Below are 23955 nucleotides of genomic sequence, written 5' to 3'. Positions count from 1 at the left end.
ATTTCACATGACTGGGAAAAGTTGCGGGCCTGGGAGGGCATAGGGGAGCCAGGCCCAGCCAATAAGAATGAGTTTATCCCAACAAAAGGGCTTTATTACAGACAGAAATACGATCCCGCAGGTGAAGAAGAGGGATGTGGAAGTCCTGCGCTGGCATGGTTACACGTGGTCTGCTGTTGTGACGATGGTTGGACGTACTGCCAAATTCTCTAAAATGACGGAAATGGCTTATGGTAGAGAAATTAAACATTCAATTCTCTGGCAACAGCTCTGGTGGACATTCCTGCAGTCAGCATGCCAATTGCGCGCTCCCTCAAAACTTGAGACATCTGTGGCATTGTGTTGTGTGACAAAACTGCACATTTTAGAGTGCCATTTTATTGTCCCCTGCACAAGGTGCACCTGTGTAATGACATGCTGTTTAATCAGCTTCTTGATATACCACACCTGTCAGCTGGATGGATTATCTTGGCAAAGGAGAAATGCTCACTAACAGGGATGTAAACAAATTTGTACACAACATTTGAAAGAAATTAGCTTTTTGTGCATATGGAACATTTCTGGAATCTTTTATTTTAGCTCATGAAACATGGGACCAACACTTTACATGTTGTGTACATATTTTTGTTCAGTATAGATTCAGCCGTGGGCCGATTTTGTTCTTGAACAGAATTGCTAATAATTTGTAATCCTGCAAATTTACCACAAGAAGCCCAAACATACAATATGTGACTGAAACATAATAATTTGTAACCTTGCTTAGATTTGTATACGAGCACATATCTCTATGATGGGAATTATTTGGAACAGTATTCCAAAATTAAAATCACAATTTTGCTGGTGTTTTTACAGTATTTTTTGTCCAACAATAATGAAAAAAAATATTATTTTTTTTTGGGGGGGGGGGGGGGGTGCAAATTTGGCCCGAACCTTGCACTAGGCCCTCCATGGAATGAGTTTGACTGCCCTGATCTATAGGAAATGAACAGTTGTTACCAAACCTGAAAGTAAAGCATGGGACAGAAGTACAGGTTGAAAATTCCCAGTATTTCTTTATGGCTAATAAAAGGTCTGTAGATCACATAGGCCTACAGTCTATTTAAAATGTAACCATCTTTCCATTGACCATTGCTCAGTCTTTTAGTCTATCTTTCAGATTTTGAAACAAATAGAGCTGATCCTAAATTATTCTTATTTCACTCCCCGTTAAACAGAGGACAAACATGTTGCATGGACATTGAAGGTTTTCCAACACAAACTATTTCACTCTGTTCGTCCTACCATTTTCTGAAAAAATGTGTGGTCAGGGGCGACAGAAGTCCATGTGCCAAGTTTAGCATGTGACCACCAACACTATTTTCAGTGTTCTACCCCTGACTAAAATTAGACCTCCTCTAGGGTCACGTTTCATCAAGGAACACCACTGACAGACATGGGACGAGGTCTATTGCTACTCTTACAAGATTTTCAAAGCAAAGAAGCTATTCCGTCAACACAATGGAATACACTGAAGAGATTTGTGAGGAATTTATTACAAGGGTTTTCTTGATGCAAATTTGTCCAATCTAGAAAGTACTATTTTACAATTTCTTACAGGACTACTACAGCTGTGCTCCAATCGGTTTTGAACTCGCACATTGTGTTAGTGCTTCCTTGAACTTTACAGTCTATTTGGGGTGACAGATGTATTTAATCATTTTTGTCAATTATGTGAAAGAGTTATCTACTCTTGATATGGAAGATGAATGAAGATCCTAATAAAAAACAGGCTACATAATCTTATGTTATCAATCATCATTATGAGTGAGTTTCCTTCTGCAGTCAAGAAATCTGAGCAGAGAATTTCCTGCATCTGTCCTTGTCTAGCTCTGTCCATCTAATTAAGGGAAGCAGTGATCAACCAGACTCCAGTCCTGTTTTGAGTTTAGACTTTTTTGGGAGCTGTTTGAACAGTTGGTGTAGGGTCACCATGACCGGGGTGGCAGTGTGCAGTGGCTCTGTCAGCTCTATCAAGTCCCTTTGGGAGACTAGAATTAAGAAAACAAAACAAGATCTGCAGAAGCAACAAGAACAAAGGGCCGGTGTAGGTAGGTGAGTGATATTTATCCATCATTTTATTGAATATTTAATACCCATGGGTAAGCCAATAGGCTTAATTGAAAGTGAATGAGCCCAAACCCACTGAGATAACTTGGACCTGTCTAATACTTATTGCTCTACATCTATACCAAAGGGTGAGACATAACTGGGAAGATCGGATAATATTGGCCAAGCTGAAAGAGAAGGTGGTGACAGAGGAAGGACGTGTCATTTTAAGGATAGAGAAAGAAGAATGGAAGGTATCTTCCATCATCTTAACTCTATGTCGTATGATTGTGTAAAAACACTTGCTGTTCTATTTTGATGACAAATTCTACTTTTGGGGAAAATTGACAAGCATACCACCAGATAACCCTTTTTTTATGTTGACTACTCTTCTTTGACAGACTTTGCCTCGAGCCTTGGTTCACTTTCCTCAGCTCATGGAGTGGCAGCTTCACAGGGTTGGACTACAGACAATCCCCCGCTTCATTTCCAGCTTTGAGAATCTGCTTGTTCTTGACCTGTCCCGAAATGCCATCACAGAGATCCCAAAAGAGATTGGTCAGTAAACCAGTTGCATGTAACATGCCCTCAATGAATGTATCACAGGCGCTGCCCACTGGGCACACACTGGTTGAATCACGAAGTGTCCACGTAATTTCATTGAAAGTATGTTGAACCAACATGGAATAGAAATTGAATTGTCGTCTGTGCCCAGTGGATGATGACTTGTGCTTCATGTCAGAACACATGGCCTACTGTGTAGCTTTCTCTCTCTAGGTAAACTGACCAGGCTAAGGGAGCTGCTGGTGAGCTACAATAGAGTGCAAAGTGTTCCAGAAGAACTGGGCTGTTGTGAGAACCTGGAGAAACTGGAGCTGGCAATGAACAGGGACCTTGACGAGCTGCCTTCAGAGGTACCCAACATGGCATGATTGTTGGTTTAATGTTAAAGGGAAACTAAACCATTTTTCAACTTCATATTCATCCTCTCCAGCACCACCCCACCATCAACATATGTGAAAATTGTGCTTTTTTATGTTTTGTAATAAAAAGGATATAGGAATTGAAGTGTTTCCAATGACATCATTGGTGTGCATCGTGTGATTTTGACCAATTGTGAGTGGGCATTGCCTACTAATTTGTTGATGTCATTGGAAACGCTCATCTTTCTCAATATTTTTTACTACAAAACATAGAAACGCGCCATTTTCACATATGTTGATGTTGGGGTGGTGCTGGAGATGATGAATATGAAGTAGTGTTTTTTTATTTTTTTATATTCCTTTAATGGAACCTTCTAGGTACATGATGATTTATGTGCGTGTCCCTCACTGTGCTAATTTCCCGTTCTGTTGTCCTCAGATTGGCAACCTGAAGAAGCTTTGCCACTTGGATCTCTCCATGAACCAGTTCACCGAGATCCCAGAGAGTGTGGTGAGTCTGCCTGCCCTGGAATGGTTGGATATGGGTGGAAATCGGCTGCAGAGCTTACCACATGACATCCACAGGTAGGCTTACACACATCTACCATAACCATATATCCAAGCACAGCATATTGATAGAAATACACGAGAAAGAAAAAAAACGACATACATATGTGCTTGCTCTGTCCAGAATGGAGAAGCTGCATACTATGTGGCTGCAGAGGAATGAACTGGAGTTCCTGCCTGACAACATCTGTTACATGCGAAGCCTGGACACGCTGGTGCTTAGCAACAATAAGCTACATGACATTCCCTCAATGATGGAGGATATGAACAACCTCAGGTGAGAGCCATGTCTAGGGGTGGGAGCTATTGGTTGTTTTGGGGATGAGTGGACTGTAGACAAACAAATGTATTGGCCCAGATCGGCAACAATTAACCTAATAAAAGCGGGTAAACAAATATGTAAGCCAGGAGTCATTAATTGTATTTACAAATGCTTTATATTCATATTAAAACTAGCAAAAGATTTCCACCAATGTATTTTATATCAAAACAAATTAATCTTCATTCATCATGTTCGCTATACTTGCAGGTTTGTGAATTTCAGAGACAACCCTCTAACATATGAAGTGGAGCTGCCTGCTGCCCCGAAGAAATCTGAGGATGAGGAAGAGGATGACAGAGAGATGTTTGGCCGAGATTTCATGCGCGTCTACTGCCAGGAGGCACGGAAAAGAGTTAACGCCATGCTAAATATGCATCGTGTAAATCGTATGTACCAACAAATATGTACTTGAACTGTATGGTGATCTGTTGACTAATAGCAGGGTAAGCTGACATCTTATTGAAACGTTTATTCCAGTTAAATGCACGCAGAAAAACATGCTAACGTTACCACTCACAGTCCAAGAGGTGAGAAAAGTCCTCAACTCATCCAGCTAACGTTACGTTCTGTATCAAAGCGAACGGTGCCATCTAGTGCAGTTTGACTCACTAGCTAGCTTCCAAGACACGTTGTCATTTGCTGACTACTATGAATATTTATGAGGGATATTACTAATTGTTCCTGGAACAAATCATGCCAAAAGGTATTTGCATTTTTGTAGACCCCCCCCCGGAATTGCTCTTTAATGACACTGTCCTTTTGAAATGTCTGTTTCAGCACCTGAGTCAAACTACACCTCAGAACTAAATGTGATCCTTGAAGCTGTGGCAGAATCTGCACCGTCATTGTGACCTACTGTAGCAGTCATTCATGTTGGCCTCTGTCGGTTCCTGCCTTGTCCGTTGTGGACAGCGTCTCGTCCTCCGTGTGGTGACGGCCTGGTCTTGTCAAGCATGTCCTTCTGAGCATTTCTTCATCTTTTTGGGAAATCTAACTTGTCCAACATTGGGGTCAAATCCACTTAAATTTCCTGGACATTTTTAAAATAATTTACAAAAATTAATTGACTACACTTTAAATGGAATTGACTCCAACCATAGTCTTGTCTGCTATGTCCTGAGCTTTTTGCCCTGTTAACAGTCTGTTTTCTTCTGTTGCCAGTCTGTTTTCTTCTGTTGCCAGTCTGTTTTCTTCTGTTGCCAGTCTGTTTTCTTCTGTTGCCAATCTGTTTTCTTCTGTTAACAGTCTGTTTTCTGTAACTGCAAACAGGTTGCTTGCTTTCTTGGCTTAAAAAAAAAGGGAAAAGTATCAAGATAAATAGCACTGCTCAAAATAGAGAGTTGTGCTGTCCGTGCACCGCGCATGTTGCACTGTCAATGGAATTTATTTTCACCGCGAGGCGGGAAGTGCAGTTAGCAACACGTTTTCTAGAGAAACGTCTGAGCTGGTGTAGTAGAGTAGGCGGGAGTCAAATCCCTTTTGCTGCAGGAAGTGAACCCTGCCCTGGTCAATCAGCAGCTTGCACAGGCGTCCTATGTGTTCACGGTCCTCAGCATTCAACACTCTAATAGTACAGAAGAAAATAAAAGATGAAGCAATTGAGGTTTATGTTGGACACAATGTGATGACAGGTCTTCAGTCTATGTTACAATGACTATGCGACATGGGTGCAATTTATGTCTACAGCTCAACGGCAATACTCACCCTTCCAAGCTGTCTAGTTCAGCCTCTTCTGTCGCCTCGTGCTCCTCTTCCTCAAACGTTTGGTCAGTTTGACCTTGTGGTGGAGAGGTCTGTCTTGCTTGTCTCGAGCCACAGGTCGCCCAACTTGACATGCGCAGGAAGGCAGCGAACTCAGAGGCACCTAGTCCTTTCTCCTTGAAGAACTCCTTGCCTACATAATGCCTCCAGTCACAGCGGTGGTGGCAGCACAAGGCGATGGCCACCCCACCTACCCTCAGCTCCTGGCCAGCAGCAGTCTCCCCTGCCGCCCTGGGAATGGGCTGTAGCTCCGGTCCTGTAGACTCTCCAGGCTGCTGCTGGAGCTTTGAACGCTTGCTGGGTGGCTGATCTTCGATCCCATGGGGCGCAGCCTCCGGGTTGCCCAGTAGGCATTGAAGAGCAAGGTCTATTCAGTGCGGTGGAGGTTAGTGAGCAAGGAGTGAATCAAAGACGCATTAATCAATAACTATTCTTTTTGGAACCACTTCTATGATGCCTTTCAAAATTCAACACCATTCAAGATTCCAGTACAAGATCTTACCCCCCTGGTGAGACCTAGTACTCAGATGTAGTGCCTGGTCTTACCTGTTGCTGCGCCACACAAGTGTTTGCCCACTCCAACCACTGGAAGTCCCTTTTCTTGGAGGAGAGGAACTTTACCTAAAAGGCAAATAACAGGAAAAGGTTTCAGAAAAGCTCAACTCATCGTGCCTGCTAGTGCTTTGTTCAATTCTTAAATCAACTCTGTACTTGGCTGTACAAATCCTTCTAATCTTCATAATATATAAGTGTGCTTCCCAGGCAATTTGTCAGTGCCCACTTGTGTTTGAAGGGTGATCTCATCACGTACATTTTTAGAGGGTGTGGCATCTCTTTCACTGTGTTGAAAAGTATAATCCACTTCACCTCCAGAAAACACTAACAGGGTAGGGTGCCTGTATGTGATGACGTCTTACATGATAACTGATTGACTGTTTTATGTGAATAAATATTATTCAAATTAAATGTGGCTTTTAAATTTAGTTACTTACGCAAATCAAGGTGCTGAATATCCACTTGTAGTCTTTCAAATTTGGTATCAGAATTTTGGTGTTTGCCATCTACCTGAATGAGATAATGAATTGGGGGGACAATTACCTAACAGTGAAGATGTGTGCACAGCCAAATAAATCACTTTATGTATAAACGGTTTGAAAGATAAAACATAGCTTAACAGGTGGTGTTATACTTTAAAACGAGCGCTTGATCTTTCCACAAGCAGGAAATGGATGTCGTCATGGGCTTTCAGAGCGACATGGATCCAGTGGGAAAGCTTGCCTTTCCCTGCACCAAACTCAACAAAACACCTGTTAGGTCCAAGCAGGTGCAAATCCTCCATGTTTCCTAAAAGGGACGCCTTTTAAAACAGGCAAATCATACATTAATTTATATTGAAAGATAATGTATATAAATAAATGCAAATCATGTGAGATTAAAGTACCTGTTGCTTCAGGTGTTTGAACGCAGAGTCCCCATTCTTTGGATCATTCAAAGCTTCATGGAGAGCAGGGTGAGATTGTATATTTTCTTCATGTTTGCATTTGAACCCTGCAGAAACATTGGGGGCTCATACATTAAACACCACATTGGATTAATCATGTTAAGCATGTCAGTGAATGCTGTTAGGTATTGCTTACCTTTGACGGCAGTCTTCAGTTTTTTTATGAGCAGGTTCAACTCTGCTTTGCTGCGATCTGATAAAGGTACCTAAATAAAAGTGAATCATGTAAGTATGGCCTTAATCATGGTGTGTCTCTATTGTAGGTCATGTCAGCATCTTTCTAAGGTTCTGCTCATAAGACATACACCCAGTTTCTAGTAAATAATGTCACTTTAGTGACTAAATGCTGAAATCAGCTAAGCTTCCAACACTAGCAAAATGTTGAGAATTCCCTTTCATGTCAATGTGTATGCGTCTTTGACATTACCTCATCTTTGGGGGTGTCCTCAACAATGGCTGGTCCAGCATTAATATCTTGCACATAGAACAGCTACATTTGCATAGGAGAAAGAAAGATTCATAATTTTAGGCAGATAGAAGGGATATTTAGGCCAATGTATTTGAGATACCTGGGTATGTATTCTCATAATTACACTGAACAAATGGGGAATACAGATATGCATCTTTTGGTCACAGATACCTTTAAAAAAAGTGGGTTATGGATCAGAAAACCAGTCAGTATCTAGTGTGACCACCATTTACCTCACGCAGCGCGACATATCTTCTTTGCATAGAGTTGGTCAGGCTGTTGATTGTGGCCTGTGGAATGTTGTCCCACTCCTCTTCAATGGCTGTGTGAAGTTGCTGGATATTGGTGGGAACTGGAACACGCTGTCGTACACGTTGATCCAGAGCATCCCAAACATGCTCAATGGGTGACATGTCTGGTAAGTATGCAGGCCATGGAAGAGCTGGGACATTTATCTTCCATGAAATGTGTACAGATCCTTGCGACATTTTCAAGCTGAAACATGAGGTGATGGCAGCTGATGAATGGCGCGACAATGGGCCTCAGGATCTCGTCACGGTATCTGTGCATTCAAATTGCTATCGATAAAATGCAATTGTGTTCGTTGTCCGTAGCTTATGCCTGCCCATACCATAACCTCACCGCCAACATGGGACACTCTGTTCACAACACCGACATCAGCAAACCGCTCGCTCACACGACGCCATCTGCCCGGTACAGTTGAAACTGGGATTCATCCGTGTGCCATCGAAGGTAAGCATTTGCCTACTAAAAGCGTTTACGACATCAAACTCGAGTCATGTCAAAACTCTGGTGCGAACAACGAGCACGCAGATGAGATTCCCTGAGATGGTTTCTGACAAATTGTCCAGAAATTCATCTCAGAAAATCCTTCAAGTGAAGAAGCCGGATGTGGAGGTCTTGGGCTGGCGTGGTTATGGTTATGAGGCCGGTTGGACGTACTGACAAATTCTCTAAAACAACGTTGGAGGCAGCTTATGGTAGGGAAATAAACATGACACTCTCTGGCAACAGCTCTGGTGGACATTCCTGCAGTCAGCATGCCAATTACACCCTACCTCAAAACCTGAGACATCTGTGGCATTGTGTTGTGTGACAAAACTGCATGTTTTAGAGTGGCCTTTTGCCCTCAGCACAAGGTGCACCTGTGTAATGATTATGCCGTTTAATCAGCTACTTGATATGCCACACCTGTCAGGTGGATGGATTATCTTGGCAAAGGAGAAATGCTCACTAGCGGATTTGTGCACAAAATTTGAGAGAAATAAGCTTTTTGTACTTTGGAAAAATTTCTGGGATCTTTTATTTCAGCTCATGAAACCAACACTTTACATGTTGCGTTTATATTTTTGGTCAGTGTATATTCAACTTACAGGTTTGGGTTTCTCTCTGGAGTTGCACTTCTTCAGATGTTTTGCTAAAAGGTCTTCGAATACAGTGCTACAAAGACAGAAGAAATCATAGATTTAGAGATTCTCCTGAAATTGTACAATTTACCTTTTTAAAATTCTGGATTTTGTCTCTCCCATGTACCAACTCACTGTTTTGGATCCAGAGGACATGGTATTCTTTTTTTCTCACAGTCCTTTTCCTAAACACAGCACAAGAGAAGAAGTTGCCATATGAAACTTATAATCACTCCCACTAGCTAGGTTTTCATCCAATTGGCGACAGATTTTCATGTGCATATTCTAAAATCTGCATAAAAACATATGAGATGTTGATGTTCCATCAAATGTACAAAGAAAAGGCGCTGCGTGACGACGTCATGCACATAAAAATACCTTTTGCAGTTAAATTCCCATGTACCGAATAAAAACTCAAAGTTGAATGGGTTTCCATCGCATTTTCAACTCTACTGATGGTTTTCTCACATAAATGTTTGTTATAAAGATTGGCTCTAGCCAAAAGAATGCAGATACAGTATTGCCCGCTGTTAGCTAGAGCGCATCTATAGCCTATATCAGGGGATTATTATGGACAAAAGAGCAAGATTATTTTTATTTGTCAAATGGCAGCCTAGTATCGATGATCATGTCACCTGAAACCCTGGATATTTAATAGAAAGGAGCATCAAGCTCATCACCTTGCACTTTCACCACCCTGTTAAGGTCATCATAACTTATTTCATCTGTATCCTAATAAACAGCATGCTTTCCTGACGAGTTGTAGGAGGACCACACGTCATCACGTGACTCCAAGTTTACTTTGATATGTTATTATATCAATATTTGCGAATAAAGGCGTTTCCACCAACATTTCTCGCATAATTAATTTTACAGACAAAGATACCTTGTCTAGCCTATTTTGTTTTGTCGACATTTGGAAAGCTCAACATTTTTCCCATTTCCATCAGGCCGGTCATAAAAAAAGGTACTGTACTCGCATTAAAAAAGGTGAGATGGAAACCTGCTTACTGTTGCCATCTCATGAGTTAGCTAGCTGTTCCTTGTATTGTAAACATCAACCACAGTAGCTGACTAAATTCCACTCCATGGAGCTGGAAGTGTCTGATCAACATTATCAGCTTTATGGAATTCAGCTCAGACTTCATCGATTCGTCCAATGTCAAAACTTAAACGCTTACCGTGTACCTATTTTTGTTCTCTGTAGTTGCGTTCCTTTCTTTGTTTGCTGAAATAGATCATTTTCTAATAAACGTTAATCAAATACAACTGACTGTTTGTTCATTGCTGTTGCTCTAAGATGGCAACTCAGTGCAAATGCACATGTGCCAATTGAATCTCAACAAGGAAACAGTTGTGGTTGTATCTGATTAACGTTTATTGAAAAAGTATGGATTTCTGCTAACAAAGAAAGCCACGGAACCAGAGGATAAACATAGGTACAAGGTAAGTGTTTCAGAATGTAATCTTTTTTTAAGTATTGACCTTGGACGAATCCAGGGAGAAACGACTGCCACCTCGCATTGAGGATTTCAGGTTGAAGGCCGACCGCGGTACCGCAGTGTCATGACTTCCGCCGAAGTTGGTGCCTCTCCTTGTTCCTGCAGCGTTCGACATCACTGGCTTTCTAGCTGATCACTGATCATGGTTTTGTGAGTGTTTGTTCTTTGTTTAGTGTTCAAGACTTCTGTGAGCTGGTGTGTTTTTCCCTGCGTGGAAATTGTTGTTTCTTTTCGAGTAAAGTACGTCTTTTACTCAGTTCTGTGTCCTGCGCTCGACTCCGTCCTACCCGCTGCACACTGACACCAGACAGAAATACGCACCTAATATGGAGTCAGCAGGTGCACCCAGTCCTCCGTTACCAGTGGAGGAGCCCGTCCAGCAGCACGCGACGATGCTCCAAAATCTTGGCACAGCCATGGATCGCGTGCTGCACACCATGGAGCGATGGGAGAGAGGTTTTCCCACACCCCCATCAACTTCACCCCAACCCACAACGCTGTCCACCCCTCCGTCACCTGGACCCAGTGGGATTCGGCTCTCGCTCCCGAGGGCATATGATGGGACGGCTGCTGGGTGCCAGGGGTTCCTGCTCCAGTTGGAGCTCTACCTGGCGACCGTCCACCCGGCTCCCTCGGGACACGAGAGCGTGTCCGCCCTCATCTCCTGTTTGTCGGGGAAAGCGCTTGAGTGGGCCAACGCCGAATGGGGAGGAATAGACGCAGCATTGGTCTGCTATGAGGATTTCACCCGCCGCTTCCGGGCGGTCTTCGATCATCCACCTGAGGGGAGAGCGGCGGGGGAACGCTTGTTCCATCTCAGACAGGGGATGAGGAGCGCACAGGACTTCACACTGGACTTCAGGACCCTGGCTGCCAGAGCGGGATGGAATGAGAGGGCCCTGATCGACCATTACCGGTGTAGTCTAGGTGAGGACGTTCGTCGGGAGCTGGCATGCAGGGACACCACCCTTACCCTCGATCAGCTGGTGGATTTATCCATCCGGCTGGATAACCCGTTAGCCACCGGCGGACGTCCGGATCGGGGTCCGTCCATTCCATCCCGCAGCACCTCCGATCCTACACCTATGGAGCTCGGAGGTGCTGCCCTAAGGGTGACCGGAGGGGAGGAGGGGCGTTTCCTGCACCACCTGTGGCCGCAGAGAGCACACTGCTGGTCGGTGCTGGGGAGGTTCCCCAGGGAGTCGAGGCAGCAGGCAGGGCACTGGTGGATCATCCCAGGTGAGTAGGCACCCGACTCATCCAGAGCTCCCTGTTGCACACGTGTGTATGTATAGAATTTCCTGAGTTTTCCCTGCATTCCCAGCATAAGGCGCTAGTAGATTCAGGCGCAGCTGGGAACTTTATTGACTGTTCATTTGCACTTAGATTAGGGATCCCTATTGTTCCTGTTGATGTGCCCTTCCCATTACAGTGAGGGAAAAAGTATTTGATCCCCTGCTGATTTTGTACGTTTGCCCACTGACAAAGAAAGGATCAGTCTATAATTTTAATGGTAGGTTTATTTGAACAGTGAGAGACAGAATAACAAAAAAATCCAGAAAAACGCATGTCAAAAATGTTATAAATTGATTTGCATTTTAATGAGGGAAATGAGTATTTGACCCCCTCTCAATCAGAAAGATTTCTGGCTCCCAGGTGTCTTTTATACAGGTAACGAGCTGAGATTAGGAGCACACTCTTAAAGGGAGTGCTCCTAATCTCAATTTGTTACATGTATAAAAGACACCTGTCCACAGAAACAATCAATCAAATTCCAAACTCTCCACCATGGCCAAGACCAAAGAGCTCTCCAAGGATGTCAGGGACAAGATTGTAGACCTAGACAAGGCTGGAATGGGCTACAAGACCATCGCCAAGCAGCTTGGTGAGAAGGTGACAACAGTTGGTGCGATTATTCGCAAATGGAAGAAACAAAAAAAAACTGTCAATCTCCCTCGGCCTGGGGCTCCATGCAAGATCTCACCTCGTGGAGTTGCAATGATCATGAGAATGGTGAGGAATCAGCCCAGTACTACACGGGAGGATCTTGTCAATGATCTCAAGGCAGCTGGGACCATAGTCACCAAGAAAACAATTGGTAACACACTACGCCGTGAAGGACTGAAATCCTGCAGCGCCCGCAAGGTCCCCCTGCTCAAGAAAGCACATATACATGCCCGTCTGAAGTTTGCCAATGAACATCTGAATGATTCAGAGGACAACTGGGTGAAAGTGTTGTGGTTAGATGAGACCAAAATGGAGCTCTTTGGCATCAACTCAACTCGCCGTGTTTGGAGGAGGAGGAATGCTGCCTATGACCCCAAGAACACCATCCCCACCGTCAAACATGGAGGCGGAAACATTATGCTAAGGGGGTGTTTTTCTACTAACGGGACAGGACAACTTCACCGCATCAAAGGGACAATGGACAGGGCCATGTACCGTCAAATCTTGGGTGAGAACCTCCTTCCCTCAGCCAGGGCATTGAAAATGGGTCGTGGATGGGTTTTCCAGCATGACAATGACCCAAAACACACGGCCAAGGCAACAAAGGAGTGGCTCAAGAAGAAGCACATTAAGGTCCTGGAGTGGCCTAGTCAGTCTCCAGACCTTAATCCCATAGAAAATCTGTGGAGGGAGCTGAAGGTTCGAGTTGCCAAACGTCAGCCTCGAAACCTTAATGACTTGGAGAAGATCTGCAAAGAGGAGTGGGACAAAATCCCTCCTGAGATGTGTGCAAACCTGGTGGCCAACTACAAGAAACGTTTGACCTCTGTGATGGCAACAAGGGTTTTGCCACCAAGTACTTAAGTCATGTTTTGCAGAGGGGTCAAATACTTATTTCCCTCATTAAAATGCAAATCAATTTATAACATTTTTGACATGCGTTTTTCTGGATTTTTTTGTTGTTATTCTGTCTCTCACTGTTCAAATAAACCTACCATTAAAATTATAGACTGATAATTTCTTTGTCAGTGGGCAAACGTACAAAATCAGCAGGGGATCAAATACTTTTTTCCCTCACTGTACATGCCTTAGATAGTCGTCCTTTAGGGTCGGGCCTGATTAGGGAGGTCACAGCTACACTATGTATGATAACGCAAGAGGGTCATGAGAGAATTAGTCTCTTCCTGATCGATTCTCCTGCGTTTCCTGTGGTGTTGGGGCTTCCCTGGTTGGCCTCTCATGACCCCACTATTTCGTGGCAACAGAGGGCTCTCAAGGGATGGTCACGTCAGTGCTTAGGGAGGTGTGTAGGTGTTTCCATAGGTTCAACTACGGTGGAGAGTCCAAACCAGGTCTCCACCATGCACATCCCCCCCGAATATGCCGATTTGGCTCTCGCCTTCTGTAAAAAGACGGGGGGATTGTAAGTCGCTCTGGATAAGAGCGTCTGCTAAATGATGTAAATGTAAATATCTAAAATGATTGTGCGATAAATCTCCTGGTAGATGCAGCACTTCCCAGGAGTCAAGTGTATCCTCTGTCACAGGAGGAGACGGCGGCTATGGAAACATATGTCTCCGAATCTCTGGGACAGGGATACATTCGGCCTTCCACTTCACCTGCCTCCTCGAGTTTCTTTTTTGTGGAGAAGGAAGGAGGTTTACGCCCGTGCATTGACGATCGAGGTATAAATCAGATCATGGTGAAGTACAGTTACCCGCTGCCTCTCATAGCCAGTGTGACAGAGTCACTGCAGGGGGCGCGCTTCTTCACCAAATTGCATCTCAGGAGCGCTTACAACCTGGTGCGTATCCGGGAGGGGGATGAGTGGAAGACGGCATTTAGTACCACCTCTGGGCACTATGAGTACCTCGTCATGCCGTACGGGTTGATGAATGCTCCATCAGTCTTCCAATCCATTGTAGACGAGATTTTCAGGGACCTGCACAGGCAGGGTGTAGTCCTGTATATAGATGACATTCTAATATACTCCGCTACACGCACCGAGCATGTGTCCCTGGTGCGCAAGGTGCTTGGTCGACTGTTGGAGCATGACGTGTACTCAAGGCTGAGGAATGTCTGTTCTTCCAACAGTTCGTCTCCTTCCTAGGGTACCGCCTGTCCGCGTCAGGGGTGGAGATGGAGAATGACCACATTTCAGCCGTGCGTAATTGGCCGACTCCAACCACGGTAAAGGAGGTGCAGCGGTTCTTAGGGTTTGCCAACTACTTCTGGAGGTTTATCCGGGGCTTTGGTCAGGTAGCGGCTCCCATAACCTCCTTGCTGAAGGGGGGACCGGTGCGACTGCAGTGGTCAGCTGGGGCGGACAGGGCTTTTGGTCACCTGAAGGCTCTGTTTACCTCGGCTCCCATGCTGGCTCATCCTGATCCCTCCTTAGCATTCATAGTAGAGGTGGACGCATCCGAGGCTGGGATAAGAGCTGTGCTGTCTCAGTGCTCGGGTACGCCACCAAAGCTCCGCCCCTGTGCTTTCTTTTCGAAGAAGCTCAGCCCTGCGGAGCGAAACTATGACGTGGGGTACCGGGAGCTGTTGGCTGTTGTCAAGGCTCTGAAGGCGTGGAGGCATTGGCTTGAGGAGGTTAAACACCCTTTCCTCATTTGGACTGACCACCGCAATCTGGAGTACATCCGGGCGGCGAGGAGACTGAAACCTCGCCAGGCAAGGTGGGCTGTGTTTTTCACCCGTTTTGTTTTCACCCTACCCTACAGACCAGGTTCCCAGAACGCTAAGGCAGACGCACTGTCCCGGATGTATGACACAGAGGAGCGGTCCATGGGTCCCACTCCCATACTTCCGGCTTCTTGCCTGGTGGCACCGGTGGTATGGGAGGTTGACGTGGACATCGAGCGGGCGTTACGTACGGAGCCCACTCCCACCCAGTGTCCAGTTGGGCGTCTGTACGTTCCAAATGATGTACGCGATCGATTGATCGGTTGGGCCCACACGTCACCCTCCTCTGATCATCCTGGCATCGGTCGGACAGTGCGCTGTCTTAGTGGGACGTACTGGTGGCCCACTTTAGTTAAGGACGTGAGAGTTTATGTTTCCTCCTGCTCGTTGTGCGCCCAGTGCAAGGCACCTAGACACCTGCCCAGAGGGAAATTACAACCCCTACCCATTCCACAACGGCCGTGGTCACACCTATTGGATTTTGTGACGGATCTTCCTCCGTCACAGGGAAACACCACAATTCTGGTCGTTGTGGATCGGTTTTCTTAGTCCTGCCTCCTGTCTCCTTCCTTTGCCCGGTCTCCCTACGGCCCTACAGACTGCGGAGGCCCTGTTTACTCACGTCTTACGGAACTACGGGGTGCCTGAGGATAGTGTCTGATCGGGGTCCCCAGTTCACATCGAGGGTCTGGAGGGCGTTCATGGAATGTCAGGCTGACCGAGACCCCCAGACCTCAGGGTTTCACCCCGAGAGTAATGGGCAGAGTTAACCAGGATGTGGGTAGGTTTCTGTGGTCCTATTGCCAGAACCGTCTGGGGGAGTGGGCGGCTTTCATCCCTTGGGCAGAGATGGCCCAAAACTCCCTCCGCCACTCCTCCACTAACCTGTCTCCGTTTCAGTGTGTACTAGGTTATCAGTCGGTCCTGGTACCGTGGCATCAGAGCCAGATCGAGGCACCTGCGGTGGATGAATGGTTTCGGCGATCGGAGGAGACATGGGACGCTGCCCATGTGCGCCTGCAACGGGCCATCCGGCGACAGAAGGCGAGCGCCGACCGCCACCGCAGTGAGACCCCGGTGACCAGGTCTGGCTCTCGACCCGAAACCTGCCCCTTCGCCTGCCCTGCCGGAAGCTGGGTCCGCGGTTTGTGGGGTCATTTAAAGTCCTGAGGAGACTGAACGAGGTATGTTATAGGTTACAGCTCCCCCTGATTACCGTATTAACCCCTCGTTCCATGTGTCTCTCCTCAGGCCGGTGGTGGCTGATCCGCTCCAGCAGTCTGAGGTGCGGGAGGTTCCTCCGCCCCCTCTGGACATCGAGGGGGCCCCGGCGTATACTGTGTGAGCTATCATGGACTAAAGGCGTCGGGCGAGGGGCCTTCAGTACCTCGTGGAGTGGGAGGGGTACGGTCCAGAGGAGAGATGCTGGGTGCCGGTGGAGGACATCCTGGACCATTCCTTACTGCAGGAATTTCACCGTCTCCACCCGGAACGTCCTGCGCCTCGTCCTCCGGGTCATCCCCGAGGCCGGTGTCGACGCGCGTCAAGGGGGGGGGGGTGTAATGTCACGACTTCCGCCGAAGTTGGTGCCTCTCCTTGTTTGGGTGGCGTTTGGTGGTCGACGTCACCGGCTTTCTAGCTGCCACCGATCTACGTTTCTTTTTTCAATTTTTGTCTTGTCTTGATTGTACACACCTGGTTCCCATTAAGTTATAATTTATTCCCTATTTAACACTCTGGTTCCCACATGGTTTTGTGCGTGTTAGTTCTTTGTTTAGTGTTCAAGACTTCTGTGAGCTGGTGTGTTTTTCCCTGCGTGGAAATTGTTGTTGTTTCTTTTTGAGTAAAATACGTCTTTTACTCAGTTCTGTGTCCTGCGCCTGACTCCGTCCTAACCGCTGCACACTGACACTTGACACGCAGGCATTGTTTCCAGATAACAGGATTCCCCCATTATAGTGAATGAGGAAATGGCAATCTTCGTGGTCAATATTCATGGATATATATAAAAAAGAAAATCAGAACACAATCATTGCTTCTATTTCACTAGATTTTTGTATTTGAACTAGTGATGCACTGATATGACATTTTGGGCCGGAACCAATAAACAGACACCGATAACCGATATTTAACATTTTAGCTGCCTTTTAAGCATTCTAGTACAGTTAAATAGTTAACACACACACACGGACGCAGCGGTCTAAGGCACTGCATCTCAGTACAAGAGGTGTCACTACAGTCCCTGGTTAGAATCCAGGCTGTATCACATCGGGCCGTGATTGGGGGTCCCATAGGGCGGCACACAATTGGCCTAGCGTCGTCCGGGTTTGGCCTTCATTGTAAATAAGAATTTGTTTTTAACTTCTATGGGCTACGTGGGACGCTAGCGTCCCACCTGCGGGACACAGCCAGTGAAATATCAGGGCGGCAAATTCAAAAACAGCAAAATGTCATAATTCAACTTTCTCAAACATACAACTATTTTACACCCTTTTAAAGATCCACTTCTCCTTGATGTAACCACATTGTCCGATTTCAAAAAGTCTTTACAGCGAAAGCAAAACAGATTATGTTAGGAGAGTACATAGACAAAAATAATCACACAGCCATCCATTTTCCAAGCAAGGACGTGTCAATAAAACCCAAAACACAGCTAAATGAAGCACTAACCTTTGACGATCGTCATCAAATGACACTCCTAGGACATTATGTTGCACAATACATGTATGTTTTGTTCGATAAAGTTCATATTTATATCCAAAAACAGCATTTTACATTGGCGCGTGATGTTCAGAAAATGTATTCCCACCAAAACGTCCGGTGAATGTGCACATCAATTTACAAAAATACTCATCATAAACGTTGACAAAATATAACAATTTTTTAAAGAATTATAGATGGACTACTCCTGGATGCAACCGCTGTGTCAGATTTTAAAATAGCTTTACGGAGAAAGCACATTTTTCAATATTCTGAGTACATAGCTCAGCCATCACGGCGAGCTATTCAGACACCCGCCAAGTTCGGGGCAACCTAAACTCAGAATAAGTATTAGAAATATTCTCTTACCTTTGCTGATCTTCGTCAGAATGCACTCCCAGGACTTCTACTTCCACAAGAAATATTTTTGTTCGAAATAATCCATATTTATGTACAAATACCTCAGTTTTGTTCGTGCGTACAGATCACTTATCCAAAGGCATAACGTGTGAGCGCGGAACCAGAGACAAAGTCAAAATGTTCCATTACCGTATTTAGAAGCATGTCAAACGCTGTTTAAAATCTATCTTTATGGTATTTTTAGAGTAGTAACCTGTTTAAATTGGGTACGTTTTTCATCCGGCCGTGAAAATACTGCCCCCTAGCCCAGACAGGTTAACTGACTTGTCTAGTTAAATAAAGGTTACACACACACCAAAAAGTTATTTTGTTGGCATTGACGTATGTCCCCATTACCAGTAAAACATAATCAAAACCTGTTTATTTCACTTACTTGTTTCGTTGTTCATTTTCAACCAGGACTTCTATGGAACGCCCTTTGGTCTTTGCGTGTCAAAAAAGATACACGTCAAACTATTTTTTTCAAGTAACACTATTTGACGTGTCAAATAAGCTTGTTGACCAATCAGGACCTGAATATGACTGCACGACACAAAATAATTGAACTCGTTCATGAATTTTTTACGCAGTTATTACATATTGATTACACTATAACTCGTACTTCATATGTCACAACGATTCATCGATACGTATGCTATGAATGCTGGTCGTAAAAAAAGCTAACTAGCTCATGGATGCAAACAATGTTCTTCCCCAAAAACATAGCAAACCGACAATCTTTTTCAGTAGCTATAGTTAGCTAGCTACAGTTGAAGTCTGAAGTTTACATACACCTGAGCCAAATAAATTTAAACTTAGTTTTTCACAATTCCTGACATTTAATCCAAGTAAAAATTCCCTGTTTTAAGGTCAGTTAGGATCACCACTTTTATTTTAAGAATGTGAAATGTCAGAATAATAGTAGAGAGAATGATTGATTTATTTCAGCTTTTATTTCTTTCATCACATTCCCAGTGGGTCAGAAGTTTACATAGACTAATTGAGTGTTTGGTAGCATTTCCTTTAAATTGTTTAACTTGGGTCAAACGTTTCAGGTAGCCTTCCACAAGCTTCCCACAATCAGTTGGGTGAATTTTGGCCCATTCCTCCTGACAGAGCTGTAGTAACTGAGTCAGGTTTGTAGGCCTCCTTGCTCGCACACGCTTTTTCAGTTCTGCCCACAAATTTTCCATAGGATTGAGGTCATGGCTTTGTGATGGACACTCCAATACCTTGACTTTGTTGTCCTTAAGCCATTTTGCCACAACTTTGGAAGTATGCTTGGGGTCATTGTCCATTTGGAAGACCCATTTGCGACCAAGCTTCAACTTCCTGACTGATGTCTTGAAATGTTGCTTCAATATATCCACATAATTTTCTCTCCTCATGATGCCATTTATTTTGTGAAGTGCACCAGTCCCTCCTGCAGCAAAGCACCCCCGTGCTTCACGGTTGGGATGGTGTTCTTTGGCTTGCAAGCCTCCCACCTTTTTCCTCCAAACATAACGATGGCCATTATGACCAAACAGTTCTATTTTTGTTTCATCAGACCAGAGGACATTTCTCCAAAAAGTATGATCTTTGTCCCCATGTGCAGTTGAAAACCATAGTCTGGCTTTTTTATGGCGGTTTAAGAGCAGTGGCTTCTTCCTTGCTGAGCGGCCTTTCAGGTTATGTCGATTTAGGACTCGTTTTACTGTGGATATAGATACTTTTGTACCCGTTTCCTCCAGCATCTTCACATGGTCCTTTGCTGTTGTTCTGGGATTGATTTGCACTTTTCGCACCAAAGTACGTTAATCTCTAGGAGACAGAACATGAGCGGTATCCTGAGCGGTATGACGGCTGCGTGGTCCCATGGTGTTTATACTTGCGTGCTTTTGTTTGTACAGATAAACGTGGTACCTTCAGGCATTTGGAAATTGCTCCCAAGGATGAATCAGACTTGTGGAGGTCTACAATTTTTTTTCTGAGGTCTTGCCTGATTTCTTTTCATTTTCCCATGATGTCAAGCAAAGAGGCACCAAGTTTGAAGGTAGGCCTTGAAATACATCCACAGGTACACCTCCAATTGACTCAAATTATGTCAAATAGCCTATCAGAAGCTTCTAAAGCCATGACATAATTTTCTGGAATTTTCCAAGCTGTTTAAAGGCACATTCAACTTGGTGTATGTAAACTTCTGACCCACTGGAATTGTGATACAGTGAAATATAAGTGAAATAATCTGTCTGTAAACAATTGTTGGAAAAATTACATGTCATGCTCAAAGTAGATGTCCTAACCGACTTGCAAAAACTATAGTTTGTTAACAAGAAATTTGTGGAGTGTTTGAAAAACAAGTTTTAATGACTCCAACCTAAGTGTATGTAAACTTCCGACTACAACTGTAACTATATAGCTAGGTGTCATGATTTAAAATAACCCTAATTTATAAGACAATTCTTATTTGATTAATTGTGGTCGGACCAATCTATGTGGAGCTAGCCACAATAGGAATTAGCCACAGTAGTGGACTTTGCGGTTAGCCTTCAAAATAAAATATGTCATTGACAGTGATGCAAATTAATACAAATAGTAGAATTATGCTATAATTGAATAAATCCTGCAAAACAAGGTTGGAATGTTATATAAAGTCAAAAGACAATAATTTGTTAATTTGACAAATCTGTTGAAATCACACTGGATGTATTATACTTTATAATTGCATTGGGGGCATACTTATTTCACTGTACAGCCTTACCCCATGTCATTGATCCACAATCCATAGGTATCTACTCAGTGACACCCAGAGAACATTAGTGTCGTAGCACTTATTGCGGGACTCTGAAACAACTGAATTGAGCTACATTTATTGTCAACCTATGTGTATTGAACAGTATTCCAGAGGAAAAACAATACTGCGTGGATGTTTTGGAGTCTGATAACTTTGAGGTGGACTTTGGGAAAACATATATTGGGTATTGAGTAAACTGATACCACATTTCATTGATCCCCAATCCTTAGGTAAAGCTGTACAGTGCAATATGAATGTCAATACACAATTGGCTGACTGGGGAGGTGATTTCACAGTCACAGTTCTGTGATAAGAGCTACAATGCTAATATTTGCGTAAACTCTTCCCAGTTGTGTTCTGTGGGTGTCACCGAGTAGACGGATACCCACTTCATTGCTTCACATTCCAATCTTGTTTAATATTATCTAGTCTAAATATGGTATGATTCCACCAATTGTAACCTTCTGCATCACTTTCAAAAAGGTACTTTTATTTTGAAGGCAAATCACAAATTCCACTATTGTGCCTAATCCTTATTGTGGCTAGCTTCACAACATATAACCCAGTCCGGTGGAGCATCACTAGCCAGATGAAGCTAGTTGGCTGCTTATAACGTTAGCTTTGGGCAACAGGGTTAAGTAGCTGGCTAGCTATTTATTTTCATGAACTGATAATGAAAATGACTGCAGTTTCTACTGGTAATTGTTTTCAGGGTGGTTGTATTGGTGCTCGTAAGGTACCAAGGTAAAGCTAGCTAGCTACCCCAGAAGTTGCGGTCGAACAAATAATGCTTTATTACCAATGCGGTATTGTAAACACATCGTTTGTGGCTTGTTTTCAGACTTTTTTGTACAGCTTTGACAGTGCTACTGATAGTAGTGGTGGAGCTTGGCTTGCATGTGCAAATTGAGAGCACACAACATTCTATAATAGAACTGTGTTATTTGACAAGTGTCAAATTAAAATCTTATTTAATGCGTCAAATATTGTTATTTGACGTGTGTCTTTTTTGACACGCAAAGACCCAAATGGCGTTCCATAGTATGTCGTGAAGCTAATAGCAGTGACGCTATTACCTTGTAACTCCGGTAGGTCAACATCTGAAAAATAGCATGCATGGTAGTGTGTACCGGTGCTCGACCAGTCGCGAAAGCCAACATCACCCACGACAGAGAACAGTTGATTGTCAAGGGCAATGAATTCCATTATCTTGGCTTTAATGGATTTCACCTTTGAGCTGTCTCGCTGAAATATTCTTCCTCTTTCAAATGACTGCTCGACTTGTTGACTGCTCGATCCACACAGCAGACGTTGTGGGCTAGGTTAGGAATGCTGTGTTGCACATGTAACGCAACATTTTACGTGGCGTCATAACGTAGGTACATGACGTAATATAGGTATGCACATCAGCTTTGACATCGGTCTTGCACATCGGCGTTAAACTAGACATCGGGCCGATACCGATGTTGGCATTTTTAGCTATATCGGCCGATTACGATATGTTCACCGATATATTGTGCATCCCTAATTTGAACCAATTACTTTAAAATCATACACAGACAATGTTATAAGGATAATTTTGTTGCTAATGCCAGCCTGCAGTACCTTGGTCAGCATTCAACTTGAGTTACTCCATGAGCGGTGGCAGCACTGAGCTAGTCTGCAACATCACTTCTTAGAGCAGGGATCATCAACTAGGTTCAGCCTCGGACCGATTTTTTTCTTGACTAGATGGTCGGGGCCGGAACATAGCTACAAATAATTTGTAAATTGCAATTTGACTGCAAGAACCCCAAATAGATCATTTCAAACCTTGCTTACATTTGTATACAAACACGTTTCTCTCTATTATGCGTGTGAATACTTGGGAACAGATTTCCTAAATGAAAATCACTTGGAGCTGATTTCCTGGTGTTTTTACAGTCTTTTATGCTTAGAAAAATTGTGGGGCCAAATAAAAACCACCTGCATGCCAAATTCGGCCTGCGGGCCACCAGTTGGGGAAACCTGTCCTAGAGTAACTCAAACTGTACATGCAACGTTTCCAAAAACTCCTCCATGTAGTAAGATGATGACCTGCTGAAATGACTTCCTGATAATCAAATGTGCCACTGAGCATTCTCATAACAAACAATGGGGTAATGGCTTCATCCATATTTTTTTGGGGTCTGGTTCACGTTCTAGTCGGAACTAGGAAACTCGGAAGTTCCGACTTGCTAATTGGTTGTAGTTATACACGTGCTGCGTCTAACATTTTCGAGGTCCCTAGTTCCGACTGGCACATGAACGCGGCATTTGCTTCATCCATATTTTGTTACAGTCTATGGCCGAATCGATGTAGTCGGAGATTAATTTCACTTAGCCTGGTCTCTGCATCACTCCGTTGGTGGAGTTAATCTGAAACTTCATTCACCATGGAGTGGAGTTTAGTCACCTATCTTCAGTTGCCATAACAGTAGCCTACACCAATCCCCCACGGTCAGGTGGTAGTTTATGGGGCTAACCCTGGCTGGGAATACGTTGACAGTTGTGTCAAACAGTGTGGTGGTGTCCTGCTCTACTTACCGCATTAGCATGTTCCCCACAATATGCTTTTCCACTTCCAACTATCATTTTGCAGTATCGTTTTTTCTTTTCCACGTAAAAAGCACATCTTCCAGGCAGAGGTGCAGACAGGCCGTCCGCGGTGGGGAGCTCCATGTTTACAACTTCCGTATAGTTACCGCGTCATCAAACTACAGTACCATAGAATGGGGACGCGTTCCAGGTGGTCTACATTTCACGAAGCGGCAACTCAATGACTGAGTATGTTTTACACATTTATATCCAGTAGTAGCTATGGCGTGTCGTTAATTTGGTGTTGTAGTAGTTTGACTGTAAGATCG

General features: G+C 44.2%; 2 protein-coding genes across 2 annotated transcripts; one reads left to right on the top strand and one right to left on the bottom strand.

The window, feature by feature from the left end:
* Positions 1 to 1395: 1395 nt before the first annotated feature.
* Positions 1396 to 6624, top strand: lrrc39 (leucine rich repeat containing 39). The gene is made up of 8 exons (XM_014149417.2): positions 1396 to 2091; positions 2234 to 2339; positions 2487 to 2643; positions 2863 to 2999; positions 3448 to 3593; positions 3700 to 3852; positions 4105 to 4283; positions 4675 to 6624. The coding sequence occupies exons 1-8, from the start codon at positions 1970 to 1972 to the stop codon at positions 4746 to 4748; spliced, it is 1074 nt and encodes a 357-aa protein (XP_014004892.1). The 5' UTR covers positions 1396 to 1969; the 3' UTR covers positions 4749 to 6624.
* On the bottom strand, positions 3994 to 23911 carry trmt13 (tRNA methyltransferase 13 homolog). Its single transcript, XM_014149416.2, has 11 exons — positions 23636 to 23911; positions 9191 to 9240; positions 9023 to 9089; positions 7587 to 7649; positions 7296 to 7365; positions 7100 to 7206; positions 6848 to 7015; positions 6651 to 6723; positions 6205 to 6279; positions 5602 to 6025; positions 3994 to 5461 (listed from the first exon to the last, which is right to left on the bottom strand). Exons 1-11 carry the CDS (start codon positions 23768 to 23770, stop codon positions 5287 to 5289), a joined length of 1407 nt encoding a protein of 468 aa, XP_014004891.1. The 5' UTR covers positions 23771 to 23911; the 3' UTR covers positions 3994 to 5286.
* Positions 23912 to 23955: the final 44 nt, after the last annotated feature.

The sequence above is a fragment of the Salmo salar genome, chromosome ssa16 (assembly GCF_905237065.1).
Source record: "Salmo salar chromosome ssa16, Ssal_v3.1, whole genome shotgun sequence".
NCBI classification, from domain to species: domain Eukaryota; kingdom Metazoa; phylum Chordata; class Actinopteri; order Salmoniformes; family Salmonidae; genus Salmo; species Salmo salar.
The sequence above is the reverse complement of the archived record's forward strand: the minus strand, read 5'-3'. Positions and strand labels throughout refer to the sequence as shown.

What these genes read in the sequence shown, in the direction of transcription:
- lrrc39 (XM_014149417.2), top strand. Translation starts at nt 1,970, where the DNA reads ATGACCGGGGTGGCAGTGTGCAGTGGCTCTGTCAGCTCTATCAAGTCC. An exon ending in CAAAGGGCCGGTGTAGGTAG is followed by an intron (nt 2,092 to 2,233) that starts GTGAGTGATATT and finishes TCTATACCAAAG; the next exon opens with GGTGAGACATAACTGGGAAG. An exon ending in AGAGATCCCAAAAGAGATTG is followed by an intron (nt 2,644 to 2,862) that starts GTCAGTAAACCA and finishes TTCTCTCTCTAG; the next exon opens with GTAAACTGACCAGGCTAAGG.
- trmt13 (XM_014149416.2), bottom strand. Translation starts at nt 23,770, where the DNA reads ATGGAGCTCCCCACCGCGGACGGCCTGTCTGCACCTCTGCCTGGAAGA. An exon ending in TGTCCTCTGGATCCAAAACA is followed by an intron (nt 9,090 to 9,190) that starts GTGAGTTGGTAC and finishes CTGTCTTTGTAG; the next exon opens with CACTGTATTCGAAGACCTTT. An exon ending in TATTCAGCACCTTGATTTGC is followed by an intron (nt 6,280 to 6,650) that starts GTAAGTAACTAA and finishes TTTGCCTTTTAG; the next exon opens with GTAAAGTTCCTCTCCTCCAA.